Source organism: Ischnura elegans, chromosome 4, assembly GCF_921293095.1.
Source record: "Ischnura elegans chromosome 4, ioIscEleg1.1, whole genome shotgun sequence".
Taxonomy (NCBI): domain Eukaryota; kingdom Metazoa; phylum Arthropoda; class Insecta; order Odonata; family Coenagrionidae; genus Ischnura; species Ischnura elegans.
In genome coordinates this window covers 55,130,769-55,155,953 of record NC_060249.1, presented here as the reverse complement: position 1 = coordinate 55,155,953, position 25,185 = coordinate 55,130,769, and the positions used below count along the sequence as shown (strand labels likewise).

At 36.0% G+C, this 25,185-nt stretch overlaps 2 protein-coding genes across 4 annotated transcripts in view; one reads left to right on the top strand and one right to left on the bottom strand.

The window, feature by feature from the left end:
• LOC124157523 (voltage-dependent calcium channel subunit alpha-2/delta-3) overlaps window positions 1–9,025 on the top strand; it is a 315,282-nt gene extending 306,257 nt beyond the window's left edge. The window contains exon 29 of the mRNA XM_046532332.1: window positions 3,655–9,025. Within this exon, the coding sequence (XP_046388288.1) occupies window positions 3,655–3,774 (120 nt within the window). The 3' untranslated portion in view covers window positions 3,775–9,025. The remainder of the gene's footprint in view (window positions 1–3,654) is intronic.
• Window positions 9,026–11,377: 2,352 nt separating this feature from the next.
• Window positions 11,378–24,429, bottom strand: LOC124157522 (trans-1,2-dihydrobenzene-1,2-diol dehydrogenase-like). Of its 3 annotated transcripts, none has more exons than XM_046532329.1 (6): window positions 24,322–24,429; window positions 23,843–24,060; window positions 23,412–23,703; window positions 23,035–23,284; window positions 16,052–16,202; window positions 11,378–13,386 (listed from the first exon to the last, which is right to left on the bottom strand). In XM_046532329.1, exons 2-6 carry the CDS (start codon window positions 24,042–24,044, stop codon window positions 13,283–13,285), a joined length of 999 nt encoding a protein of 332 aa, XP_046388285.1. In that variant the 5' UTR covers window positions 24,045–24,060; window positions 24,322–24,429; the 3' UTR covers window positions 11,378–13,282. The 3 variants fall into 3 exon arrangements, with proteins under 3 accessions (XP_046388285.1, XP_046388286.1, XP_046388287.1); XM_046532330.1 differs by lacking the exon at window positions 24,322–24,429 and adding an exon at window positions 24,270–24,284; XM_046532331.1 differs by lacking the exon at window positions 24,322–24,429 and adding an exon at window positions 24,157–24,173.
• Between the last annotated feature and the right edge of the window lie 756 nt (window positions 24,430–25,185).

Genomic DNA, 25,185 nt, shown 5'->3' with positions numbered 1-25,185 from the left:
ATGACTGCAAATAACTGTGGCAAAGATGTTAAAATATCAGCACAGAGTAGAAACTCTCGAAATTCTTTTTTTACCCCTGCTAGATCCCCAAGGTACTCAAAATTTCCTTGTGCAGGCCAAAGACACCCTTTGCCACTACTCTGACTGACAAAACCAACCTTGTCAGCTATTTTGATACCTGATGTTTGGACCCAGCCAGCAGGGGTCAGCTATTTATATACCCCAGGAGAGTATCATTATAACTTCATGATGACGTCCTACTTTGGAAGGGAGAATTTAGGTGCATGATCAGTGATCAAAACTCAAAGGTTTATCAGTTTAAACCTTTGAGTTTTGAATGTCAACATCTCCCTGATCCACTCTTTCCACAATCAGCCAGAAATAGTTGATCATAATTTTCCTTTCACTGTCTAACAAGAGAAAGTGCCTATCAGTAATTGACTGTTAATTTAAATTTATGAATAAGAAATTTTTGCTTAAATATATACCCATTATCATCCAAATTTTCTTACATTTTACAAACTTAGTGGTTCAGTGTATGAGACTAAATATCATTAGTTTATGAATTATGGGTTAAAATTGGGGCTATATATGTTTTACGAAATATGCATTACCGTGGCAGAATACATTTCTCACCTATCCCTCACTCAAGCTTGGTGGGTGTCAGTTATCCTGGGTGTGCTGCAACCACCATTCCATCCCTTACAATTTGGACCTTACATTCCTGAATACTGAAGATCTTTCATGCATATATCAAGTATTGATCATAGTTAATGAAGTGGGTGGGAAACACTACCACCACCAACGTTTGGCCAAATCATGCGTCCAGCTGATGTTTGTTATCAATATCCAATACAATTCTTTGTAAATCTATACATGATTTAATTTACTGGATAAGGTTTACTGTAATTATATAACCTCCTCTTCCAAATAATGCTTAGTCAACAGTTCACGTAATGTGTTGACGGTAGAAAGATGTCGTCATGAACTGAATGGTAAAGGAAAATAATTTTATGAATTTTTTTCCTTTACCATTTCAGGATTTATTGATTTTTTTCTTCATTTTGTATCATTTTTTCAACAAAAAAACTATGGCAATGCTTAAATAATATACACATTGATACATTTTAAGCAGGATCTAATACTCTAATAACACTTATAATTAGTCTTTCCGATCGCTGGCATTTATCATGTGGTCTTATGCAGGTAATTGTGCTATGCTTGTCCTTATATCTGTAAAACAAAAGATTCAAAATCAAGGAAGATTCTGTCTTTTCACTTATGTGGTTCTGCGGCTTTTCACTTCTTAAGAAATTCATGCCAAATTCTATGGGCTTCATTAAGCTTTTAGAGTATTTTGTTTATGCTCTAATTGTTAGCAGTTATGGTGAAGAAAAATCCTCTTTGTTTGAAAATCATCATTTATATATATACATATATATATATATATATAAGAAAGTCGAAAATATATATATAAGAAAGTCGAAAATATATATATAAGAAAGTCGAAAATATATATATAAGAAAGTCGAAAAACGTGTTAGTTAGAACACTTATAACTCGAGAACGGCTGCACCGATTTTAGTGACATTAGGCTCTTTGGATTCGTCTCAGCCCCGGATAACGTATAGGACATTAAAAAATAGGAAAAGTTCACAAAAAAAATTCAACTTTATCTTATTGTTAGAGATATGTTTTTAGGAGTTGATTGTTAATACGGTCAAAAAATAAGATTTTTTTTTTTTTCGTTTTTACGAATGCATTGACTGATTTTTTCAACAATATTTAAAAAAATTTTAATGTTCAAACATGTTAAAAATATTAAAGTAAAATTAGAAGAGTATTAAAATAATTGAATTAGAGGTAAGCTCAGCTCGAATTGAGTTGTAAACAAACACATAACTACCGTGTGTGTAAACAAATCTCCAAGCAATTGTTGATTATCAGTAATGTCTGTGTACTCTGCATGAATTCAAATCTTTTAACTTTGTAATAAACAAAGACGAAGTCACCAACTAATCACTAAACCTATCACAAACAAGTCACTAACTCTATCTGAATATTTAAAGTCATTGGACGCACCTGGCTTACCACGGTGCGATTTACAGCTAAAGGTAGGCTCTGTGTTCATGATCTTTCGAAACCTAAACCAACCAAAACTATCCAACGGAACGTGTTTGGTTATTAAAAAAACTGATAATGAAAGTGATTCACGCCACTATACTCAAAGGAAAATTCAAAGATGAGGAAGTTCTCAATCCGAAGGTTCCATGATTCCAACTTATATGCCCTTTTGAGCTTAAACGTATTCAATTTCCAATTCGTGTTGCATTCGTGATAACGATTAACAAATCGCATGGTCAGTCTTTCAGTTTTTGTGATGTTTGTTCTCATGTGTCAGTGAAAACCCATGATTTTCTCATGGTAAACAGTATGTGGTATGTTTACGAGTCGGTAAACCATCTGCTGCATTACTTCCTTCGCTTCAAGGGCGCAGCTAGGAATTAAGGATAGGCGCAGCTAATACTGGCGGGTCTGTAGGGTATAGAAAACTCGCCAAGGTAAGCGAGAGGTGTGGGGGCCCTCCCCCAGATATTTTTTAAGATAAACGGTTCAAAATAGTGGGTTTTGCGGCTGTGTGAATAGTTAAATATGTTTTGTTTGTTACCCATCCGTCCCCCTAATATTAGTAACAAAAGTTTTTATAAAAAAGTTCTCTGAGCTCTTGGGGGGTTTTAACCCCCTAAAACTCCCCTCGCTGCGTCACTGCTTCACTTCGCTATTTTTATTTAGCTTCATTCGCTTTATCTTGCGCCTGATAACAAAACAAAAACTGTTGTTTATCAGAAGGCGCTTGACACGAGACATTAAACCCGAATGTGTAGGGCACACCGTGGTGCGTTTACGCATGCAGCACGTTTACGCAGTGCATTTTTTCCAAACAGAGATACTATAACTGGCGCGCCTAAAGTCATTTGATACGAATGCTGCTTCATAGGGGCTTTTCTTCCACTATTTTGAGCATCAGTGAAGCATTGGTCTAGCGTTGCGTTAACCCACCCCGTGAACGAGCCAAGTTTACGCTACGGACTTAGACCTAAAAACATTTTTTTATGGTTAATAACACAAATAGCCAGCAACTGAATGCGTATAATTTTTATTTCATCAATATTTTCTCATTTAATTTATAATAAATCAAATATGATTAAAACGATACAGCCGCTCTTTATTTATAAATTGTGCAACTAAACTATAAGTTCATTGAATGTTAGGCGGTACGAAGTTCGCCGGGTCAGCTAGAATATATATATATGTATGTATGTATGTATAATATTATATTGCAGATAATTATTGGCCATGATAGATCAAATCACTTTTTTCATGTTACCATCATATACTAGAGTTTAAATATTCATAATGAACTTTGTTAAAATTAGTAGAAAAAATTAGTGGATTTTTTTTTGAAATTACCAAAAAGGAGTCGTATCTCTCTGAAATTTTATTACATAAATTTACCTCGTTTTACATTATTATGAAAAACAACTGTATACTTATGATTTTATCTCAACTTGGGGAGCCTTCTCAAATGTGATTAGCATTAAAAAGTACATAATCAGCATAGTGCATGGTACATTAATCTTGTTTTCTTTCCAGGAGAGTGAAATTCGCCTCTGTGGTGGCAGTGGTTGCCTGAAGTCAACAGTTGCTTTGTTACCAGCTCTCCTAACCATTTGGAGTGCCGTAATTCATTACTGGGCGAGTATATCCTCTTAAAGGACTCATTAGTATGGTGCATGGGTATGCGTAATACACATGGAATCATTATTCAAGTAATGAAAATGAGGTGGTAATGACTGTTTTGATGGTATTATTACAATGGTGCAAAACATTGCTGGCTTTTTAGTGTGCCATTTTGTGTTGTTGGCACCTCCTACAAAGGCTGCAAAGAGTGACTTTGACTTGGCAGGAACTTTTTGAATGGTAATTACAAATTAGCGTGAAAGAATGCCTCAGAATGGAAAAGTTATCTGTAAACTTGATGAAAAAAAGCCACCAGTTTAGGTTAGTATTGGGAAAATGAAAAAAACACAACATCAGTTATAGTTTTCATGTTGTGTTTTGGATATATTCCTCATACTGAGGAATGGGGATGATGTGTGAGTGTTTGGGTGTTTACTTGTGACATAATCTCCCTTTGACCCTCTACCGGTTGTTATTCATCATTTGAAGCATTATTGGCAACCCTTCTAGGAGTTTTATTTCTATGTAAACACATTGTTTTGGAAAACAAAATTATGGAAGCATGGATATATTACAACTGAAGACTGTGCAATCAAAACTTTTTTCATGCACTATGCACAACCATCATAAATTGGAATTTTTAGGATGCTTAAGAGGATGCTAGGGAACAGTTGAAAGATAAGGGGTTATCTAAAATATTGTGTCATTGGTAAAGGTGAGCGTTCAGAAATTTTATTTATGGGTGAATGCATGTAAATTATTTCAAGATTTTGGGCAGATCAAGAGAAGAGATTGGGGTTAAGTGCTTGGGAAGCTCTAAAGCACTATGATAGTTGCTTTCATAGAATAAGAAGAATGTAAAGGCATTTCACTTCAAGCCAGCAGTTGGCAAGTGATGAGTATACGGGACCTAAAATATTTTGTCGTAGACATTCAGCGAGTAATTTTGGAATAATCCTTTTCAACTGGCCATCACCATTCCCTGTCTCTTTTTTATATACTCACCCTCAAACGAATTGGCTTGTTCCTTTTCTGTAGATAATCAATATTTTCTGATCTGACCTTTAATGGGATGAATATTAAGTGAAAGTAAATCCTCAGCTCTAATCTTCATCCACAATAATTTTCAAATATTCATTTCTAGCATTTCTAGCCATGCTCACGTTACACAATGGTTTTGCTGAAGAGCAAGTTTATGGGAAAGACACTGGGTTTATTGTGCCATTAGCATAGAGAAAAACTGAGGATGGTTATCTCGGAATTTGCTCCATTAGTGTCTAATATTGTGCCATTTTATTTAAACGTTTAAGCATCATAATTAACAGTTCCAAAACTATTTATTTAAATCCATTGCAAGAATTTTTGATGGAGGCAATGAAGAAAGCTTTGGATATATATTCTTTGAAAGGCAAAAAATCTTCAATAAATAAAAATCTTTTTTAAATGTTTTGATGTTTATGTCAGATGTGTGGAAGAAACATATATGTACCTATCAATTGTAACCTGTATGTAATAGAATGATTTTTTGTGATGTTAAACATTAATCTGGAATGGGGAGCCTGCAATAAGAGGTAAGCTTCAGTGATTAATTTGGCTGAACAAAAATGAGATCAATACATAATCATAAGTATCAAAAACCAATGTTTTCTACATTTCAATTCAGTAAAATGGATCTCCTGTATCAAAGTGAGTTCAAATGAGGAAGGTCCAGCCAGTTTGGCAGAACATATCTCAAGGCACTCTGATGTGTTGTGGGTTCCACTAATTTACCTACTCTATGGTTCAGATGTGTTAAATTGTGCAAAATACTTGAGAAATAACAATTGTGAGAAGCCTATATCAATGATAATAATGCCTACCTCACAATTTTCAAAGTAAACTGCACAAATTATCATGGAAAAATTTTCTTATTTTCACAAATTTCACCCCTGGCCTAAAGGAGCGACTCAAATCCTGGCTTTGATGTTTGGGTATTTTAATAAATGTGTGATTCTTGTGCGTTGTGTGAATGACATATCTTAGGAGTGAATGCGTTATTTTACTATTTTTTGTAATTTTTGCGTAAATAAGAACTTGCAAAAGAGATAGCTTTAATGCGATATTTCCCCATATCTATCTCTCTATCTAACTCTCCCTTAAATCTGCATAAACTGGCAATTGTGATTACAACTGTCAAAATTTAATTAGGTATAACATTCGCCAAAAATGTCTTTTGTCTCATGAGATTTTTTATGGTTGAAACGAATATGAGCCACTAAAAAATAACGGGCGGTGCTTGTACTAGTACAAAGATATATGAGAGTAAGCGTCACTCTATTATGATGGTTTGAAATGTACAAGAGGGGGAACGTAAGCTCCAAATGCTCCAGCATTATGATTGCGAATGATAACCACCTCGGTTCCCTATTCCCAACCACTTTTATCGTGCATATTTCCCTGATTAACATAACATATTTTTGGGAAATAAGTGTGAGTTAAAATTGAGTGGGAAAAGAGGAGATCTGCAAAGTGCAAGTGTATAGTGAATGGAAAACATTGCTTTACTAATGATCCTGGTCTTCCACTGCCAGGTGTACATGATCCAATATGTGCTTACAATGTGACATAAAGCAGATTTTATTGGCGGTGGCTTGGGGTAGCCAATTGCACCAACTCGGTGAAGGAGAAAGAGGAGGGAAAGATTTTTAAAAATTGAAAAACGTAAAATACTGGTGTGCAGGTTGGGAATGCCTTATATGTGAGCCTATGTCTTTTCATGGGGTAACTGCAAAACATGAGTCTTCCAATTCAACCAAAATATTATTAAAATAAAGTTAAGAGAGGTAAATCAGACATTTTAGTGTGTATGCAATAGGCAGCAATAGGGCTATCATATCATAGGGTGAGTAAGAATTTAAAAAAAATGCAACAGAGGGATGAGGTGCAGTTACAATTAAATAATTTATTTTGGTATCATATAAGCTTTGATGCTTGGCCCAAAGAAGAAAAAAATTTAATGGGCATGGGGAAGTGGTCAGCGAAGGTGATTATAAATAAGTAGGTAAAAGAAGTGGAGGTGAACTTTAATGGGTGGGTCTGCAGTGTGAAGGAGGGGTAAAGCTTCAACCCACGGTGCTCTTTAAGTCCCCCAATACAGCATCTGTCTCTTATATATCTCCCTCTGTTCTTTTATTTTTACATTTTTTTACTCCTACATGAGGACATGATGCCAATATTAGAGCAAAGTGTTGCTTGATTTTTCATTTTAACATTTAAATGTGGCATCATTTTCTGTGTAGTTTTAAGGAGCATGGATCCTAAGTCATTTTTTGACAAATAAATCATCGTAATCATTCATCATTATCATACACAAATAGTGATCTTACCTCATTGATATCCCTCCTATAACATTGAAATATTTAAGGCTTTTAGAAAATTATAATTTAAATAATTATTCCCTATCTACTTCATATATTACACGTCCAAGCATAGCATAAATATATATTTCATGCCGGTTTATTTACTCTTTAATTAAGGAGGTTTCTAAAGAGATAGTCTCCTTGGTGGCATTGGTGATGAGAGTTTTATGGCTTAAAATTTCAGTTGCTTTTGATAAACTGGTAAATGCAATGTATTGTGGTGTTTTTATGGTAGATTATTTTCATTGAAAATGATTGAGTCAAAAGACATATCATTGTTACCCAGTTTCCTTTTTTTCATTTGTGTCATTTAAGTTCATTCATTGGTCACTTAATACTTCCTAATCGTCTCTCCCTCTCATTAGTCAGAGTGATTTCAAAATATAAATGCTGAATTGAAGGAGTAATTGACAATAGTTTGACTCAATCTAATAAATGTTTTAATGAGGATTGTTTTACATAAGATGTTTGAAATAATATGAGAGTGTCCAATGTTGTTTTCCGCTTGAGAACACTTTTTTTCTGTAAATGCAAGCATTTGTACGTCTGTATGCACGTGAAAATTTTATACATCCCCATATTGTATGTCTCTTTGAGTGAAAGGTAGCAAAAATGAAAATTTGCCTATGTGCTCATTGTTGTCATGAACTTCAATGTGTAATCAAGATCAAGTTCAAGTATATTATTACTTGTGGCTTGATTCTGTTCACCATTTTATGGCTACAGTGATTTGTAAGAGTGGGAGTGAATCTGAATGCATTTGTGACCTCTTCAAACTCAACATGCTTAATGTTAAGACTAATTGCTATTGAAAGCCTCATCACTTCTATTACAGTTAACTAAAAGATTTGAGTTTTCAACTCATGGCAAAAATGTGTACATTATCACTCAATCTTGAATACTTAAATATTGTTGATGGCACTAGTTGAAATTGTTAAAGTGTTTTATATGGCAAGAGGTATGTTGGGATTGAAAAATATGCTTCCCTGTAGCTATTGATGACTGCAATTTAATCGTCTATGTTATATCAAAAATCCTGTAAAATGTTAATTGAAGGTTATACTTGTGTCAGGGTAGCATTTCTGGTTAGTCACACTTTATGGTGAATATTTAAGTTTTCAATGTTTTGTTTAAAATTTTATGAACTGTTGTTTTTATACCAGACAGGCATCTCTTGTCATTAGCCTGTGTCATTGAATCAATGGAATCAAGCATTTTAAAGAGATGTAGAGGTTGTTTGTGAATGCAATTTTCAAAATAGTTCATATCAAACTTTCAATTCTGAGCTGGTTGTGCTGAAAATGAATGTTAATTAATTTGTAAGCAGCAGTTTTTTCCCCTCTTCTACTTTTGCAACATTTACCTGCCAACTCCATGATGCAGTCGGCTACCTAAGATAAAACTTTCTCCCTCCAACACCTCTTGACTCACCCCCAAAAATATGCCCAATTAACATGTTGGGTTGTAGATTTTATGCAGATTATGATGTTGATGATTGCTGTTGTTTGTAGATTATGAAAAATATGAATATATACATGCCCTAACAATGTAGATAGCAATTTGTCCCCTCTAGCTACTAGACTCCTATTTTATGAGTCATTGTTGACAAGGAAGTTCATCTTGAAATTTCACTTCCCATTACTTTTGTACTCTCAATAACATATATAAATATATACATCTCTTTACATCTTTGTCTAAAGTGCTGGCAGATAGCTGTCCACTGTTTTCATATGATTTTTGTCATTTGTGTGTTAATGGGCTTAATTACAAACAAATATAAGAAAAATGACATGGGCATTGTGATGTTTATTTTTTTTTAAGCATTTGTGCATTCTTGTAACTACTACCCATGTCTATCCCAATAAACAAAATGCATTTGTACTGCAGTGCATGTCCTTTTACATTACCTGTGCCTATCTCTTTCACAATTGAACCTTTTCTGTACATGATTTGGTGTACCATCCAACAGCAGTGGTTCAAAAAAAATTCATGGCATTACGAAGGAAACTTCATTTTCAAGAAAATATTCAGTAAATATAAAGCATTTTACTTTACATGCACCTAATTATACTAACAGCTTTACAACTTTTTAATACCCTAATAATGCAAAAATAATACGAAGTCCAACTATAAAGTAAGCTGCTTTATCAGCTTTCACCCCTTATTTTGCTCTTACTAACATGATGACCTCTGCACTGGTCATAATGACCGGCAGTGAAACTTTCTGCCTCACTAAGCATGTCATAGTTATCAGCCGAAGAGCGACAGAGTCCTGGGAGACCCTAGAAGGATTAAAACACTCCTTCACATTGCAAGTCCAATGTCAACCGAATGAAATGTTTTATATAAAACAATATTTGTTCCCATTGATTTTTCAACATATCAAACGAATTCCCTGTGTTTTTCTCAGCGTGGAGAAATTTCAACAAAGTTCATACATATTGATGGATTTAGTATATTTCTATTCCATTTTGACTGATTTGAAACTGGACTGAACCTTGGGCGTAACCAGTGGGGGGCACGTGGGGGCAACTGCCCCCTCCTTGAAGAAAAAAACCACAAAAGTTTTTATGGAAAATCAGCACTTGATTGAAACGAAAGTTTTCAACAAATTTTCTTTCAACCCATGGTTGATATTAGAGTATGACATGTAGCTAAAATATTTTTTATCAAGCAAATAATTTTATATATTAACTAAGCCCGGTTATAATTTTCTTAAAATGTTGGTTTAATTCAACTTTTCAATGCAAAAATGTTAAGACTTGAATGGCCATGGCTTGCACCCCCCCCCCCCTCTAGTTTTGATGCTGGGTATGCCCTTGGACTGAGCTCCATTGACATTGATGCTATAACTCCATTTGAAATTTCCATGTGATAAGCGAAAAAAGAATTTCTTACTTTAGACTTGTAAGATAAGCAACAAATATTTTTTTTGAAAAACACTGAAAATAGCAATAGGTGACCACACGGAGGGGATAAGAAAAGGTTGATCTGTGTGCCTGAGGAAGGGCCTGGAATCGCTCTAAGTTGGGTCTCGAGGGGCGACCACAGCTGGGGCTATTGTGTCCACGGCGGTCACTTTCCTCCACCCCACGCCGTATACATATACCGTATTTCTCCGAATACAGTCCCCCGCCCCCCTAATTTTGAGGCTTGAGTTTCAGGAAAAAAATTTTAAAATGGGTTTGAATATAGTCTCCCCTTCACTTTTACCATGGGCATTTTCGGAAAAAAGGGGGGAATATATTCAGACAAATACGGTATGTGGCTTTCGTGAATTGAATCAGAAAGTTGATGCCTCTCATGTGCACCTTTCATTCTTATGCGAAGAAAATCCTTGCCACATGTGTGCAGCATTCGACGAGAAAGGGTTCAATCTTTCAGCCAAATCCCATATGCTCGCTGCATATTCGAGGTGCAGCATAATGAGAGTGGAATTGCACCTCTTCCACTTTTTCATCTGAGAACCTTCCCTTCCCATGAGGTTTGTCCATCACGGCAAAATGTCTGCAATTATGTAACATCAAACCTTAATGTAAACCTGAGAGCAATGCATTTGGACATGTAGCATAAATAGTATGCTTCCTTTGGTACAGAAGTAAATCGCAATACTATGTGGTTATGATACATACCAAATCATTTCCAAAACAAGAAAAAAATTGAGTGAGACAGATCAGAAAATAATATATCAGTTTACAGAGAAAGCCGTAACTTTGAACCATATGGCATTCACCATAGATATTATCTATCAATGGCTAGTTAGTAGACACTCACAACAGCCCGTGGCTTTATATATACCTTGGCCATCTTCTGGCCTTGGATTTATTCCTTTGACTTGGGGCCATTCAAAGTTTTGGCTCCAGTCTTGGAGCTGTGGTGCTACTTTCACTAACTTGTCCTGTGGCATTGCATGTCTGGCAGCATAAACCATCTTTTCCTTTGAAGACAACAAAACTCTGCACGGGAAGAATGTGCCAATGTAGTTAAATCGGTATAGCACCTGCTGAAAATTCAGGAGATCCAGGAGTCCCCACCAAGGGAAATAATTTTCCTCTCACGAATGATCACTTTTTACGAGCATTTATGGGTGACTCTGTAAAGGTACACTGCTGGTTAGTTTGCAGTTATTCCTAGAATAATCTCAATCGTTAAGCATTCAATTGATGTATGATGCCAAATCCCACATTATCTACACAGTTAGGGTTTCATAAATCAAAAGGAAAAAATAAAGACTCATGGACATTTTATTTTTGTATTTATTTTGTATCACTTGGCAGTGATGCAATATCAAGAATCTTCTTGACATAGTAAGGCAAGAACTAGACTTATCAATTTTTCCATGAAAACTTAACAGCTTTTGCACAAAGAAAGACTCATCTTCATTAAAGCAGGCATTTTTCACTCTCTCGTTTAAAACGTAGGAACTACTAACTACCATCAACAAAAGATTCTATGAATCATTACAGTGCAAATCAGTGCGTTTTGGCTCGGCAAACTTAAGTAGACCAGTAACAATTGTACCAGATTATACTCAAACTTAACCACTCAGGCACAGTTACATAGTTATGTTCCAATTTACCCATGGAAGATTGGCATGAATTTTAACCACACCATTACGACCAACTCCTGACTGGCTTGCATTAAACAGAGTTCTCTTCCCCAAGAACTCTTCATTACACAAATCAATTATCATAGACATGCCCTTCTGAAAGTTTGAAAATTTAGACCTTTTTTCATCACATGTCAGGAGTTTGCAATAAAACATATCACATTCCACTGCTAATAAGAAATTATTATTCCACAAAAACCTCATAATTTATAGTAAATATACTCTTAAGTGAAGTGCGATTGGCAGAAAGAGAAAAAACTATCATTGCCTATTATGCCTCACCAATATGGCAGACTGCTGATGCCAAGATAATTCACTTATAAGTGAGCGTTTAATTATCTCAAAGTGAGCATGCCACAAGTTGATACTATGTACAAATCAGTGCTTTTAAGCTCAGTTCAATAGTTAGGAATGTTTCTTTAAGGACACAATTTAGTGATGATAAAGGAGAAATATATTCAAACAAAAATAATATAGACCTTGAAATTTCATCGGACATTATTTCATTGAAAAAAGCTACAAATGTAACAGTAAAAAACTTTAAGTTATTCCTCATTTGAAAATGTTTTTTAACAACAGCAATTAAAATTGACATATCACCCAAAAGTTGCAGTCACCCTTATGAACCAATCTTCATTTTCTCCACCAAGTCAAAATTCTTCATCTATATTCAAACACCTCTTTTCACAGGAGCAAAAAAACTAAATTTTTGTGCCATTTTTCAACCTAACATGATTTTCCACTTCACCCAATTACACACTGTTTTCAAGTGAAGATCATTCAATTAACTTTGACAATTGTTATAAAAATGAAGAGGACTCATAAAGCATTCCCACTGATTCAATGTCTTATTTAATTTTATAAATCGAATCAACCACGAAAAAATATTACTAACAAAGGTAAACTTTTTCTTATTTATAAAATATTAATAGTTACATACTTATAAAAGGAACATTTTCATATTTAAATGCATTTAATTCCCAACAATATAAAAAAGAATTTCCCTAACATTATCATAAGACTAGGCAAATTCTTCATTTCATGAATCAACAAAAATAATCACTAACATCATTCCTACTTTTTACGCATGCTACCAAGAATAATACTAATGAACAGCTAGAGATATAAAGGTAAAAATATCAACACACAGATTAATGGCCAATATCAAATCAGTGAAATAACCAATTTTGCAAATCAATGTGAAAATGCCATTTTGTGTGGCTCAGTAACAGTAAGCAGTGCTCTACGCCATTTATTAGAATGTTTTGAATTAGGAATTGGAAATATCTAGGCAGTTTTGGTAGCATTTTACTTACTATCATTTATGATCAACAATTTGCCTTATTTTTAATAAGCAAAGTTGATGCAAGTGTTTTTTTAAAACTCAATTCACTTGCTAAAGCAACTAAAATAAAAAATATGTAACAATACAAGTATGTTAAAAATTACGTCATAACAGTCCATTATAAAGATGAAGGAATACAAAATTTCATGTTGATTATAAAGAAAATAACAATTTCAGACCATAAATGCATTAGTCTTGAGGGTAAACCACTCCAACTTGTCTCCTCACCTCATCCATCAAAGATGCCAACTTGATGGAATCATTAAGAGTCATCTTTGGGCTTTCAAGAAGTCCTGAAAGAAATTTATTAGAAAATTTAAATTAAAACAACACAATTCCAGTTTTTCCTGAGCCTATTCTTCAAACCTATTGGTAATAATCTCCAAGTAATTTTTCAAAAATTTGTAATAAACCTCCGTACATACATAAGAATTTCAAGGCTGCAGTCATTAGAACAACTACAGTAGTGTTTGGCACCTTATATTTATTTAGATAATCTGAATCCCATCAAGTTACTCTAAGTAACTAAAAATTAGACATCTAAATTAATTAAATGTGGTTAGGACTAAATGACCCCTAAAATGCGTGAGTCACTGGCAAAATATTTCCTCTTTCAAACAAGAAGCTCCTTCAGGACGCAAACGCATAAGAGCTGGACCACAAAACTAATAATCCCACTTATACCCTTAAGTCAACATTTAAATGATATAACACAGTAGAAAACAACAAAGCATCAATTAGCTAGCAATTTCAGAATGTCTTACCCAACTTCCTTGGCTAAAAAATTAAGTAGGTATTAAATAGTAGGAGCACAACTCTCTACACCCAATTTCATCTCATAAATGATTGAACTGGAGTAAGAAAAGTTATATTATCAATAATACTTTAGTTTATTATTATTATGCACAATCTCCCAATATGATATCAGATGAATGGACTAAGAAGATATCTGCATCTCAGTGGGAAGCCTTGAAATATGTGTTTGCTTGCTGATTCAAATGGGACAACAAAATATATTGTGGGGCCACCATCAGCCATAGGAGCAACTTGGGGTTTTGATTCCCTAAAAGAAGTTACCACACATATAAAAATTGTCAGGCCTCTGCAAGGCATCCCTTTATTATTAGAAGTTGAAAGAGAGGTACATAATTTGTAACAAAAAAATTATCAGACTAATGGTTTTCAATAATTACGATGGCGGTTCAATAATTCTTTAGAAAAAGGTAGAAAATAAATTATTATGGGTCAGTTTTTTTTATCAGGTGCGCGACTAAGTTCTCGCTGTTTTTTGAACGAAAATACAACTTTATCGTGAAAAAATGGTTATAAATGAACCATTCGAAGTATTTTCCATCACTGGCCACAACTTTTTCCCATCATTGTGGCGGAGGCCAATACTGTAATGGTATAAGTGTTCATTTTTAGAGGCTCTCCCACAAATCATGCCATTTTTTGGTGTCTTCATATGAACGCAACTGCAGATCAGCCAGACCATGTGCCATATAACAGAACAAGAAATAATCGGACGGCGTAATATCTGGAGAATACAGCGGGAGGGTTAGGACTTCCCATTTGAGCGTTTACAGGTAGGTTTTAACGGGTTTTGCAACGCGGGGTCAAGCGTTGTCTTGCTGTACAATCACTTAGAATCATAAGGAATCCAAGTTCCTTGCTTTTGCATAAATGCCAACGCATTCAATCGCTTGGAAATGGATTGGTGGGTAACTCCTAATGCATAAGCAAGCTCTTCTTGAGTTTGGTACTCATCTTCATCGAGCAATGCCTCCAATTCTGCGTCTTCAAAGGTTTTTGGTCTTCCTTCACGTCAACATTGGAATTACCATCTTTGAAGCAACAGAAGCAATCACGGCACGTTGTTTCACTTAGAATAGCATCTCCTTAAACTTTTTGATGCACTCGATGCACTTCAGCCGCTGTTTTCTTCGAATGAAAGAAGAAAATAAACACTCCCTGCAAATGACGGTTACCTGGCACAAACTTGGACATTTTTACGCAACAATAAGGATATTACACTAAAAAAACTTGCCATTGTTGTCAAGCGATTTATTTACCAAATTTCTAAGCTTGATTTGTGACTAAAAATAAGTCACATATGGGTGTATGCCGCGTGTCGTGATGGAGATAGCCCCGACGTTTCGCGACCGACTGCTGGTCACTTTTTCAAGGGAATAATTTCATTCAATAATTTCATTATTCCCTTGAAAAAGTGACCAGCAGTCGGTCGCGAAACGTCGGGGCTATCTCCATCACAACACGCGGCATACACCCGTATGTGACTTATTTTTAATCATCATGGGCCGCGAAAGCTTCAATCAAGAAACTTAATTTGTGAGGTTTCCGATAAGTCAAAATCAACCAGTAATCACTGCTAGAGCCATCTGTTAACAAACAGCGGGGACTTAGTTGCACACCTAATACCTTTCAACATCGTTTACTTTCAACTCTATAAGTTTATGTAAGCATTTTTTTAAACACCTTAAGCCATCTAAAAAGTATAACTTTGCAATCTCCTAAAAAAGACATATGTTTGGGAGATGAACTCCAGGTCAGACGTAAATATTTGTCCCCCAAGCCATTTCTTCAAGATGGAAAACGAGAAAAAGTCATCAAAGGCCTTATCTGATGAATACTGTGAATATTGTAACATTGCAACTTTGATTTTGTAATTTTGGAAATTGTATCTACACTGCTGTGCACCCATACATTGTCTTCAAAGTGAATGTGTTAACCAAAGGATACCTGTTCAATCACTTTTATATGAAAATGCAGGTCACGGGTATAATAGGTTGGAAAATGCTTTTCCAAAATTTACAAATATAAAATACATACATCAAAATTTTAATGACCTTAAGAAAATATGAAGATAATTTGAGTAAAATAAATCTCTAATTGGCACGATGAATATACCTTCAAGCAGTTTCTGATGCAATTACTAACCTTGCTGTAAACAACGGCGCACCTCCATAGCCTCATAGCGAAGACCAGCACTGTTCATGAAATTGAATGGCTGGGATGCAGAAGGCAAATAGAAATCCCTGGTCTTTTCAGGTGTCCTAAGGTTTGTAGGAGACCAAAATGGACTAGATAACTGAAAAAGAATAGGATGCATAATATAAAAGACACATTAAGATTAGTTAGACCTTATTTGGACAGTACATAATTAGATATTGTACAATAATAATGTTTAAAAATATACCTCATATTTTAGCATACTGCAGTAAATTGTTGATACTATATTTACCCTCTCACAACAGTTTCTAAGAAATCAAAGGTAACCTAATGCAACTTAGTTTGAATTAAAAGAATAGAAGTCTCACCAAACTCTAAAGTTACTTGTTTACTTATATTTTACAGAGGATGTTACGACATCATATGAATACTTCAAACATGATTAAGGCTGTTTTACACAGGGCACATCATTGTGTAAATTAGCACTGAAAACATGAGTTGAAATTGTGAGAATGCAAGCTCAAAATTAGAGTAAGGGCTATTTTGCCATCTTGCATAATTGCATCCTAGCATATGTTCTAGCACTACACCACTTTTCATGATGCAATTTTGACTGCACCTTCGTATATACATCAGATTGCACGATTACTTGCACCATGTAAAACAGGAAGTTTGACCCTTAACCTTTTCCCTACTATACACGTATATATACGTGTGGACGTTTCCTGACCCGGGAGACGACGGCCGTATATTTACGTGTGAGATTTTGCTAGCCAGGAGAAGGAAAACCATACATATACTTTATCTAGCTCTCCCCCTTTTAAGAAGGTCAAGGGTATACGACGTCTTTGTTTCGGGACCCAACCCTGCGGGGTTTAGGATTTACCCTCGGAACCCGGGAGCAGGTACCCGGACCCCTCGTCCAGGTATGGGTCGGCGGTCATTCAATTGTTTATCCAGTCAGGTTTCGAAATAAATATTTGTTCATTTCTCAAGAAAAATAAACTAATAATTGAATTATTTGTCTTTTGAGCAGCGTTTACAATTTTTAAATGAAAATCTACGATAAATATTAACTTATATCTCGAGTTATGTATAAACATCAACATGGAAATTGTTGCTGCATTGAATGCGTTAATAATGGCGTTAGAACTTAGCTTAAAATTTTGACAATGTTCAGATAAAAATGAGGAATTCAATTCATCGTCTGCAATTTACGTGAAAGCAACAATTATCCATTTGCTAAATACATATAAGCAATACATAAGTTGACCGCAAACCAATGCCGCAGGTATGGTCGTCAACCCGGAAAAGAGGGAGCACAACTACTCTCGGAGTCCGAGATAATGCGAAGTCCCTGCGTGGTGGGGTCCAAAAAGGTTCAGTGAGACCCTTCTTAACGAATGCCCTCCAAAAATGCTCCGTACCACGAGATAGAAGAGTCTCTTGGGGCTCAGTACAGCAGTCATGCTAAGACGAAAACTCTGCCGCCTCGAAAGGTTTAAGTAAATTTAATAACGACCACAGCAGATGCAAATACAGAACATGGATTTTGCCAGTAACACCTTACATTTTGAACTGGATATTTACCTATATCAAATTTGATAATCTAAAGAATTCTTTCTCCTTTGATCACTTGATTACGACAGTGAGACTAGGAGACTTTTAAAGAACATGCAAAACGATCTATTAAAACCCAGATCTACTTTTCCCTGAAATGGGGAAAAGTAGACCTGACCATGAAGACCATGTTTGATGTTTAACCATGAAGATGATGTGATAACCATGAAGGAATGATATGAATGCATGAAAGGGTTGAACAACAGAAAAATGTAAGCATGAAAGTAACCTAAGAGGAAAGCAATGTAGAGAAGGATGAATTGGGAGCCTAAATTTTAAGATAGGAATTTGTTGGAGCAAAAATGCATCCAAAGAACTAATTAAAAATGCAGGGGAGAAGACATTAACTCAGCTTTACAAAACCATCAAAGACATACAAACAACGGAAGTTTGTCAACCCAATCTCAATATTTTTACTCTTCGTCCGAGCAATAGATCTTGCAAGGAACAGAAACATGGGAATGAACATCTTCCTGAAACACAACCCATCTTCATGGTCTTTTACATGAGGATGTTGCACATTTGCTGAATCATGTTTTCTGATGATTTTTTGTGAAAATCGTTCCAAGAGAAGAATTGAGGATATACACAATTATCAACTGGGAGTCTTGCTTTTAGTACACTTTGCAAACCAGATCTGGTCATTGGGTTATTACTTGCAGTGGCATATTTGTGTGTGGTGGGCGACCATCCCCCGTAATTCTAGGAAAAATAGGAAAGATGGTGATCATTAAGGTGGTTCTCCAATGAAAGATTTATTTCGCCAGGTCAAAAAAAATTTTTTTTAATAATAACAGGATATCTGAAAGCCACTTTAATATATGCAGGGGTATTATCGCTAAGAGATATTTCATACTAAATAGTCGTTGTGGAAAGTAGTGAACCCCATAAGAGCAATCTTAATCCATCTCTGATAAGTAGTACTTTTAATAATTTTGGCTCATGAATCACCTTTTCATTTTTTTAATTTTGGGAGGGCTCCGATTCATTTTCCATTGGCGTACAAAACCACAAATATTTTGTTACTCAATGTGAAAATTATAGATGCCGCACTTGTTTTGCCAAGTTTCTTTATCATATTTTCTTCATTCATTTCTCCTGTATCTAATACCATAGGATATAACTAGATAAGGTTCTATCCCTCTTTTTTCAAGAAAAAAATAAAAATATAGCAGAGAAATTTAGATCATGATGTGGAAAAGAGGAAAAACCCATTTTTTCCTGTTTTATAAGGATATACTCTCTCCAGTAATATGACAGAACTCCCAAACACATACATAGAGCCAGAGGGATATTATTTACATTTCTTCTTATTCCACTGTTTTCAATTTCCAGCAAGATTTCAATAAACATGATCCTGCCAATGAAATCTCATAACCTACTGTTGCAGTCTAATTCCTGAGAAGATCATTAATTAGCTAAATGATCCATCTGGACACCAATTTGAAGACTTTGAAGAAGATATTTTTTGACCAATAAAATTGACAGCAAAGCATAAATCTCTATCATGTAGAGATAAGTCACAATAAGGACAAAGATAAGGCATTTGGAGGTCTTTGTGCTTTCTTTAGTAGTCACAGCAAAAAAATGCTCTAAACTAAATTCTGTGGATAAAAAAGCTACCAACTGAACTCACAGAGGAAGAATTGGTCAATGCATTTCTTTTCCTCTTAATTACAATAATTCCTCCAGGAGGGCAAGTCGGTAACTTGGGGCGCCTCGTATGGGAGAGAGAGTTCTCGCCCAAAATTGTCTCCCGACCCAAGTTCGTAACTCGGTAGAGAGAACTGTTTCTCCCGTTCGGATGGGAGAAAACTCGCTCCGATGAGTAGTATGAAAAATTTCTAAGGCGAATCTGATATTGGAGCTTGATTTATCGAAAAATTAACCGTGTGCAATTTTAAAACGTTTTTAATTTTATTTCAAACTCAGCCATGCAAATATTTTCTCTATTGAATGTATAATAACCTCATTATGACTTACTAAAGTCGGGACTACTTTTTTGACCGCGCGCAGTGATTCCTCGCTTGCAAGCGGTTGCAAGGCTAAATCCAATTGCCGGTAAATGTTGCTTGTCACCATGTAAATTCTTCATTTCGTATCAATTACAACCTCACCAAAGTTGAAAAGTATATTTCAAATGTGAATACAGCTTTTGCTCGCTGCTTGCAGATTTGTGCAAACATCTTTTGTGCCAAAATTGTGTTAATGTCAATGTGACAACTCCCGTAAATCTTCTGCTGATAATCACAGTGCCAGTGGTTGCAATGAACAAAGTTTGGAAAGGTTGAAAAATATCGGCTAAGAGTTGTAATTATCAGTGCTCCATCGTGATTGAATTGTAAGCAGTGTTATTACCATATCGATTAATGTCTGACAGCAATGTAAACATTGTCAGTGGCGTGTTCACCTCCGTTGTTCATCGTATAGGTACATTGACATTTCACGATCAAGCTATCAAGATCAAAGCTGTGTGTGAAGTCACTTTTTCTAGTGTATTAACGAATAAAAGTGAGAAAAGTCACCTGTGCCTCTTTCGTGGGCTAATTTCTGGCTTTAAATCAGTGAATTAATAGTTGTTTTTATCATAACGAGCTTAGTGATTGTAAGTTGTTCGTGATGAATAAAAGAGTGGAAGTGATTTCCAGTTTTTTTATTTTATTTGCCTATGTCTCACTTTATATTTACGGTGTGTATGCTAGTACTTAGTTTGTGGATATTCATTTATTATTGAAGTACATTTATAGCTTCTGTATGTGTTGACAGCGGAACCGATTCGCGATCTCATATGTGTGTGCACACGGTTTTGCTGAGCAGTCGTATTCGTGAAACCAATGAAATAGTGAAACTCTGTTACATTGTCATGGAATAAGTTCTTTTAACAATAAGGGCATGTCTTGTGTTTCATTAACTATCTATTGCTTTTCATAGGTAGGACTTGTTTAGAAGTTATTTTTCATTATTTAAAGTGCGTTTCTTGCGCTCTCTGAATTAGCATTAGCTTTCTAAAACCCGCTACTTACACGAAAAGAATTCAGAGCTACAGATAATTGTTATATCATAGGATTGCGGTGTTTTTGCCTGCTGTTGAGGCTCTCCAGCTAAGCGTTGGTGATGGATTTTCAGGAGGAAGAGAATCGGACCATCGAAGGACGGATAGGACAACCTTCTTCGCTAATGCGGCCGGAAATCTTCCTCCCTCTCCTCAAACGGTTTATTAATATTCCGCAACAATTTCTCACTGGTGTTAATTGCCCCACTTCTCTTAAATGCACCTCATATACGAGCAATAATATTCTATGATTTGAAAGAAAACGCGCCATATTGAGAAAATACAACAAAACACTGTCGAGATACGCACTTTCTCCATGGGAGAAAGAGATACCTCGGGCTCTTGAGGGGGACATAACTGAAGCGCCCGTCTGGGGCGCCAAAGGCGCTTGAGGGGGCTTACGGACTTGGGTCGGGAGACTAGTACTCTCCCAGGCGACAAATAGTCTCCTTTCTCCGGCGGGGCGCCCTAGAGACTTGGGGCGGGCAACTACTCTCGCGCAGGCGCTTCACGAATCTCCTTTCTCCCATTTTCGGGAGAGAAGAGAGTTACAGACTTGCCCTCCAGGTGACATATAAATTAATTGTTGTCTGTTCAATTGGTGTCTTAGATAGAGCAGTTTGAGCACTAAGATGATCCTTCTATGAGCTTTAATGGCTCAGTAACCATTAGTCTCTAAAAGACCAAAAAGTAGATGTATGAAATTTCAGGCTATGCTCAAAACAATGCAAGACGTGTAAATGTGGATCACTTACACAAAATAAGATATTCACTAGGGAACAGAGTGAGTAGTAGATTCTATTGTGAGCAAGATATTTTATGATTAAATGCAAGTCCTCCCTGTATGCAATACAGATATGAATCACTTATTCTGTCGTAAGCCCTGGGCTTCTGTTACTCAGTAAAATTATTATCCAGTACATACTTTCATTTCACCCAAAAAAAGAGGCACACTGAGCTTTGAAAAAGCAAGATTTGGTGTCACTTATGGAAAAGCATAATAAATTTTAAGGCATTATAGAGGATATGAAAGAAGTGTGATGGCCTAGTGGGTTGGGCACTTGGCTACTGACTGAAGGGTCCTGTGTTCAAATCCCATGAGAAGCTGTAGAAAACTCATAACAAAGTATGCTCTAATATCCAAGGAATGCCACTGAGAGGACTTGTCCCCCGAGTAAAGGAAATTCACATGCCTAGTCCCAGGTATTGTGCACACCATTACATACATCTGCAAGCAGTGGCACATCGAGGGGGGCTTTGGGGGATAAAACCCCCCCCTGAGCTCAGAGAAATGTTTAAGTTTAATCCATTTTACTTATAGAATAGTGTTAGGATTACAGGATTACTCAAATATCTCTCATGAAGCGGCAAAACTAGTCATTTTGAACCATTAATCTTAAAATTTTCTGGAGGAGGGCCCCCACAACTCCCACTTACCACCCTGGCAGGTATGCAATACCCCAACACCCCAAAGTATTAGTTTCTCCTAAAAACCCCCCAAACCTTAATTCTTAGCTGCGCCCATGTCTGCAAGGTCTTAATGAAATAAAAATCCCTATTACTACAGGAAATCTACTGTTTAGCCAAGGTGCCATGCAAAAATCATCATGCTGATTAGGTCAACCTAAGCCAGGTAAATCAAAGAATAGGATCCACATGAAAAAAGGACCACGTTATGTCAACAGTAATTTCATGGAGATAACTTGATTCCTGAAATATGATAGCAAATCAACATGCTATCAATAGAAGATAGGAGAAAATTATATACCAGACACCTTGAACAGATGTTCCAGGTTGACACCTAATGTTTCAAGCATGAACTTAAAATGTGAACAAACTTATTCAACCCAAAAAGAGAGCAACTGTTTCTTCAAACAGTAGGTGGCATATCTTTCCAGTCAATGGCCATAGCCAGAAAAAATGTATGGAGGATTTATTTAGAGAGGATGTAAATTTGAACAGATGACGTTGAAGGGAGTGAACATTGACAACATCGCACAAACATTTCATGGGTAGCAATATTTCTGCTAGCTGTTTCCTTTTTCAAGCCTGACAAATACGAGTGCACCCATTCATCAGTTTTACGTCCAAAATAGCTTTCAGATAAAACACTGATGATACCTTACTATAATATGAGTTTAAAGGATTGTTTAAAGTCACCAGAATATATCACAACAAGACTTTAAACCATAGCAATAGTCTCAACTACACCTTTATTTGAAACATATTTACTCAAAAAATAACGTTATTACAATAGGGTTAAGATGAACAACCAAAGAAATTTTTTTAAATCACCTACCTTCATACTTCCTTTGGTGCCAACCACCAGGGCTTCGTTGGGTAATTCAACTCGTGCATGAGTCACTAAAGTCGCAGTTTGCCCGCGAGGATAGGTTATCACTACACTTGTACTTTCATCTACACCATTTGCATTGAGGTGGCCGACAGCTTTAACGCTGCAAGGTGTCTTTGATCCAAATACCAACATGGCCAATTGCAGGCAATAAATTCCAATATCAAGAGTGGTCCCCCCACCAAGTTCTTTCATCCTTATTGATCACAAAATGAAACAAGGAAGAAGGTATGTTCAAACCACATAATTAGTATCGACTCCTTGAAAACAAGGAAACTGACAATGTACTACAGGGACAGCAAAAAAATACAAGAATTACTCACCACACTCTGTCTACGTTGTCCAGCTTGACACCGAACGTTACTACCACTTGCAAGGCTTCTCCAATAACACCAAGTTCAAGTTCCTTTTTAAGGCATTCGTACGCAGGAAGGCATCTACTCCAGACAGCTTCCATTAGGAAAACCTTTCTTTCACGGGCTTCATTCACAAGCTCTCTTGTCTCTCTTTCATTCATACACAAAGGTTTCTCACACAAAACATGCTTCCCTGCCGCTAACATTGCTAGAGACACTGCTTTATGATGGGGATTGATACTGCCCACATAGACAACCTCTGTGAAATAAACATAAAATTAAATGCGTATGCTAATAAACACACCTATGATACCCATCATAGGAAAATAGAAAACATATTTACATTGCTTAAGAAATTTTCCGAGCAAAGGCCGCATAAACTTATGACAAAAACATACCAACATTGGGATCTTTGGCCAATTTATCATAGGATCCGTAAGCCGTCGGTATTCGATGCCGAGCAGCAAATTCCTTCGCCCGATCCAAATCTCTTGCAGCAACTGCAACAACTTGGTGTTCGTCGGTTGAGAGAGTGGATAAAGCAGTAACAAAGTCATGACTTATCTTCCCGGCACTAGCTATTCCCCACCTAGTGGCCATTTCCACGTAAAGTTTTCTGAAAGGTGGAATCACAAAACAAAATGATAGAGGCTGGCCAAGTATATATCTTTAACTAGAACCGACTACTTCCATATCAGTTCGACTACAGTATAAAAAACTAATGAACTATGCCGTGATAACGTGTTTCGATATCGCCATCTCACGGCATCCGCATTATCTCACACAATTAAACGTGGCTGCGGGCAACTTCCTTATTGTACTTACGGGTTTCCATACAAATAACTCTTAGAAAGAAAACAATATATTTGTTACGTACAGAGTTAGGGATCCGTCACCGATTGAGAAAGAATTTTAAAATAAAGTCATTCCCCTTTGCTCTATCAATACCGTTATATTATTGTTTAGCAGCGCAGGATAAATTTTTCATAGCTGCATTGAGAGCTTATGGCGCGTCTTTTGTTGTTTTGCTTCAGCGGACTAACGGCATGAAATGCATTTTTTGCTGATTTAGGATAAACTTATTCGTTTTTTTTCAATTTTTCTCGAGATTTTCGGTTAGTAGAATGTAAATTTAATGCGAATGACTGAGGATAGAGATAAATCGCCTATGTTTGAAATTTTATAATATATGTTAGAATTTGGACGCGGTTGCAGATATCTTTTTTGAAAGAACAGAGCGAAATTGAAAACGGGAGGTGAGTGAAAAACTTTATGATAGTAAATATAGTCACAGTTACCCATGGGGATACTCGAGATAAACGGGAATAGGTTTCAACTGGAATTTTTGTAATCCCAGCAGATTTATAATATGCCGAAAGGAATAGCAATTTCTTTTACTACGCCAAAACAATTTCGAAATTCCGGAAGCAGCAGCGAATTAGATCTCTCCAAGTTCGAAAAAGTAATAGAGATGTTATTGGTGGAGCTATTTCTTGAGTTTCTCAAAACAATTCAGCATTACATTTCGCTGAGTTCTGTGTTGAACTTAGCAAGTAACTTATGCTATTGATGGGAGAAAAAGTGTTGAAACCGAGTTCTAAAAATATTGTCAGTTTATAATTAATTTTCAAAATACTTTGAATACGTGAGCATGGGCGTACCCAGCGGGACAACTGCCCCCCCCCCCCCCCCCATATAGGAGCGAAAATAAATTTATTTCAAAACAAAAGTTATGAATAAA

Coding starts and splice junctions, on each gene's coding strand:
- LOC124157522 (XM_046532329.1), bottom strand. CDS start 24,044: ATGGCCACTAGGTGGGGAATAGCTAGTGCCGGGAAGATAAGTCATGAC. Junction 23,285..23,411: donor GACAACGTAGACAGAGTGTG/GTGAGTAATTCT, acceptor GTGATCAATAAG/GATGAAAGAACTTGGTGGGG. Junction 16,203..23,034: donor GCACCAAAGGAAGTATGAAG/GTAGGTGATTTA, acceptor ATTCTTTTTCAG/TTATCTAGTCCATTTTGGTC.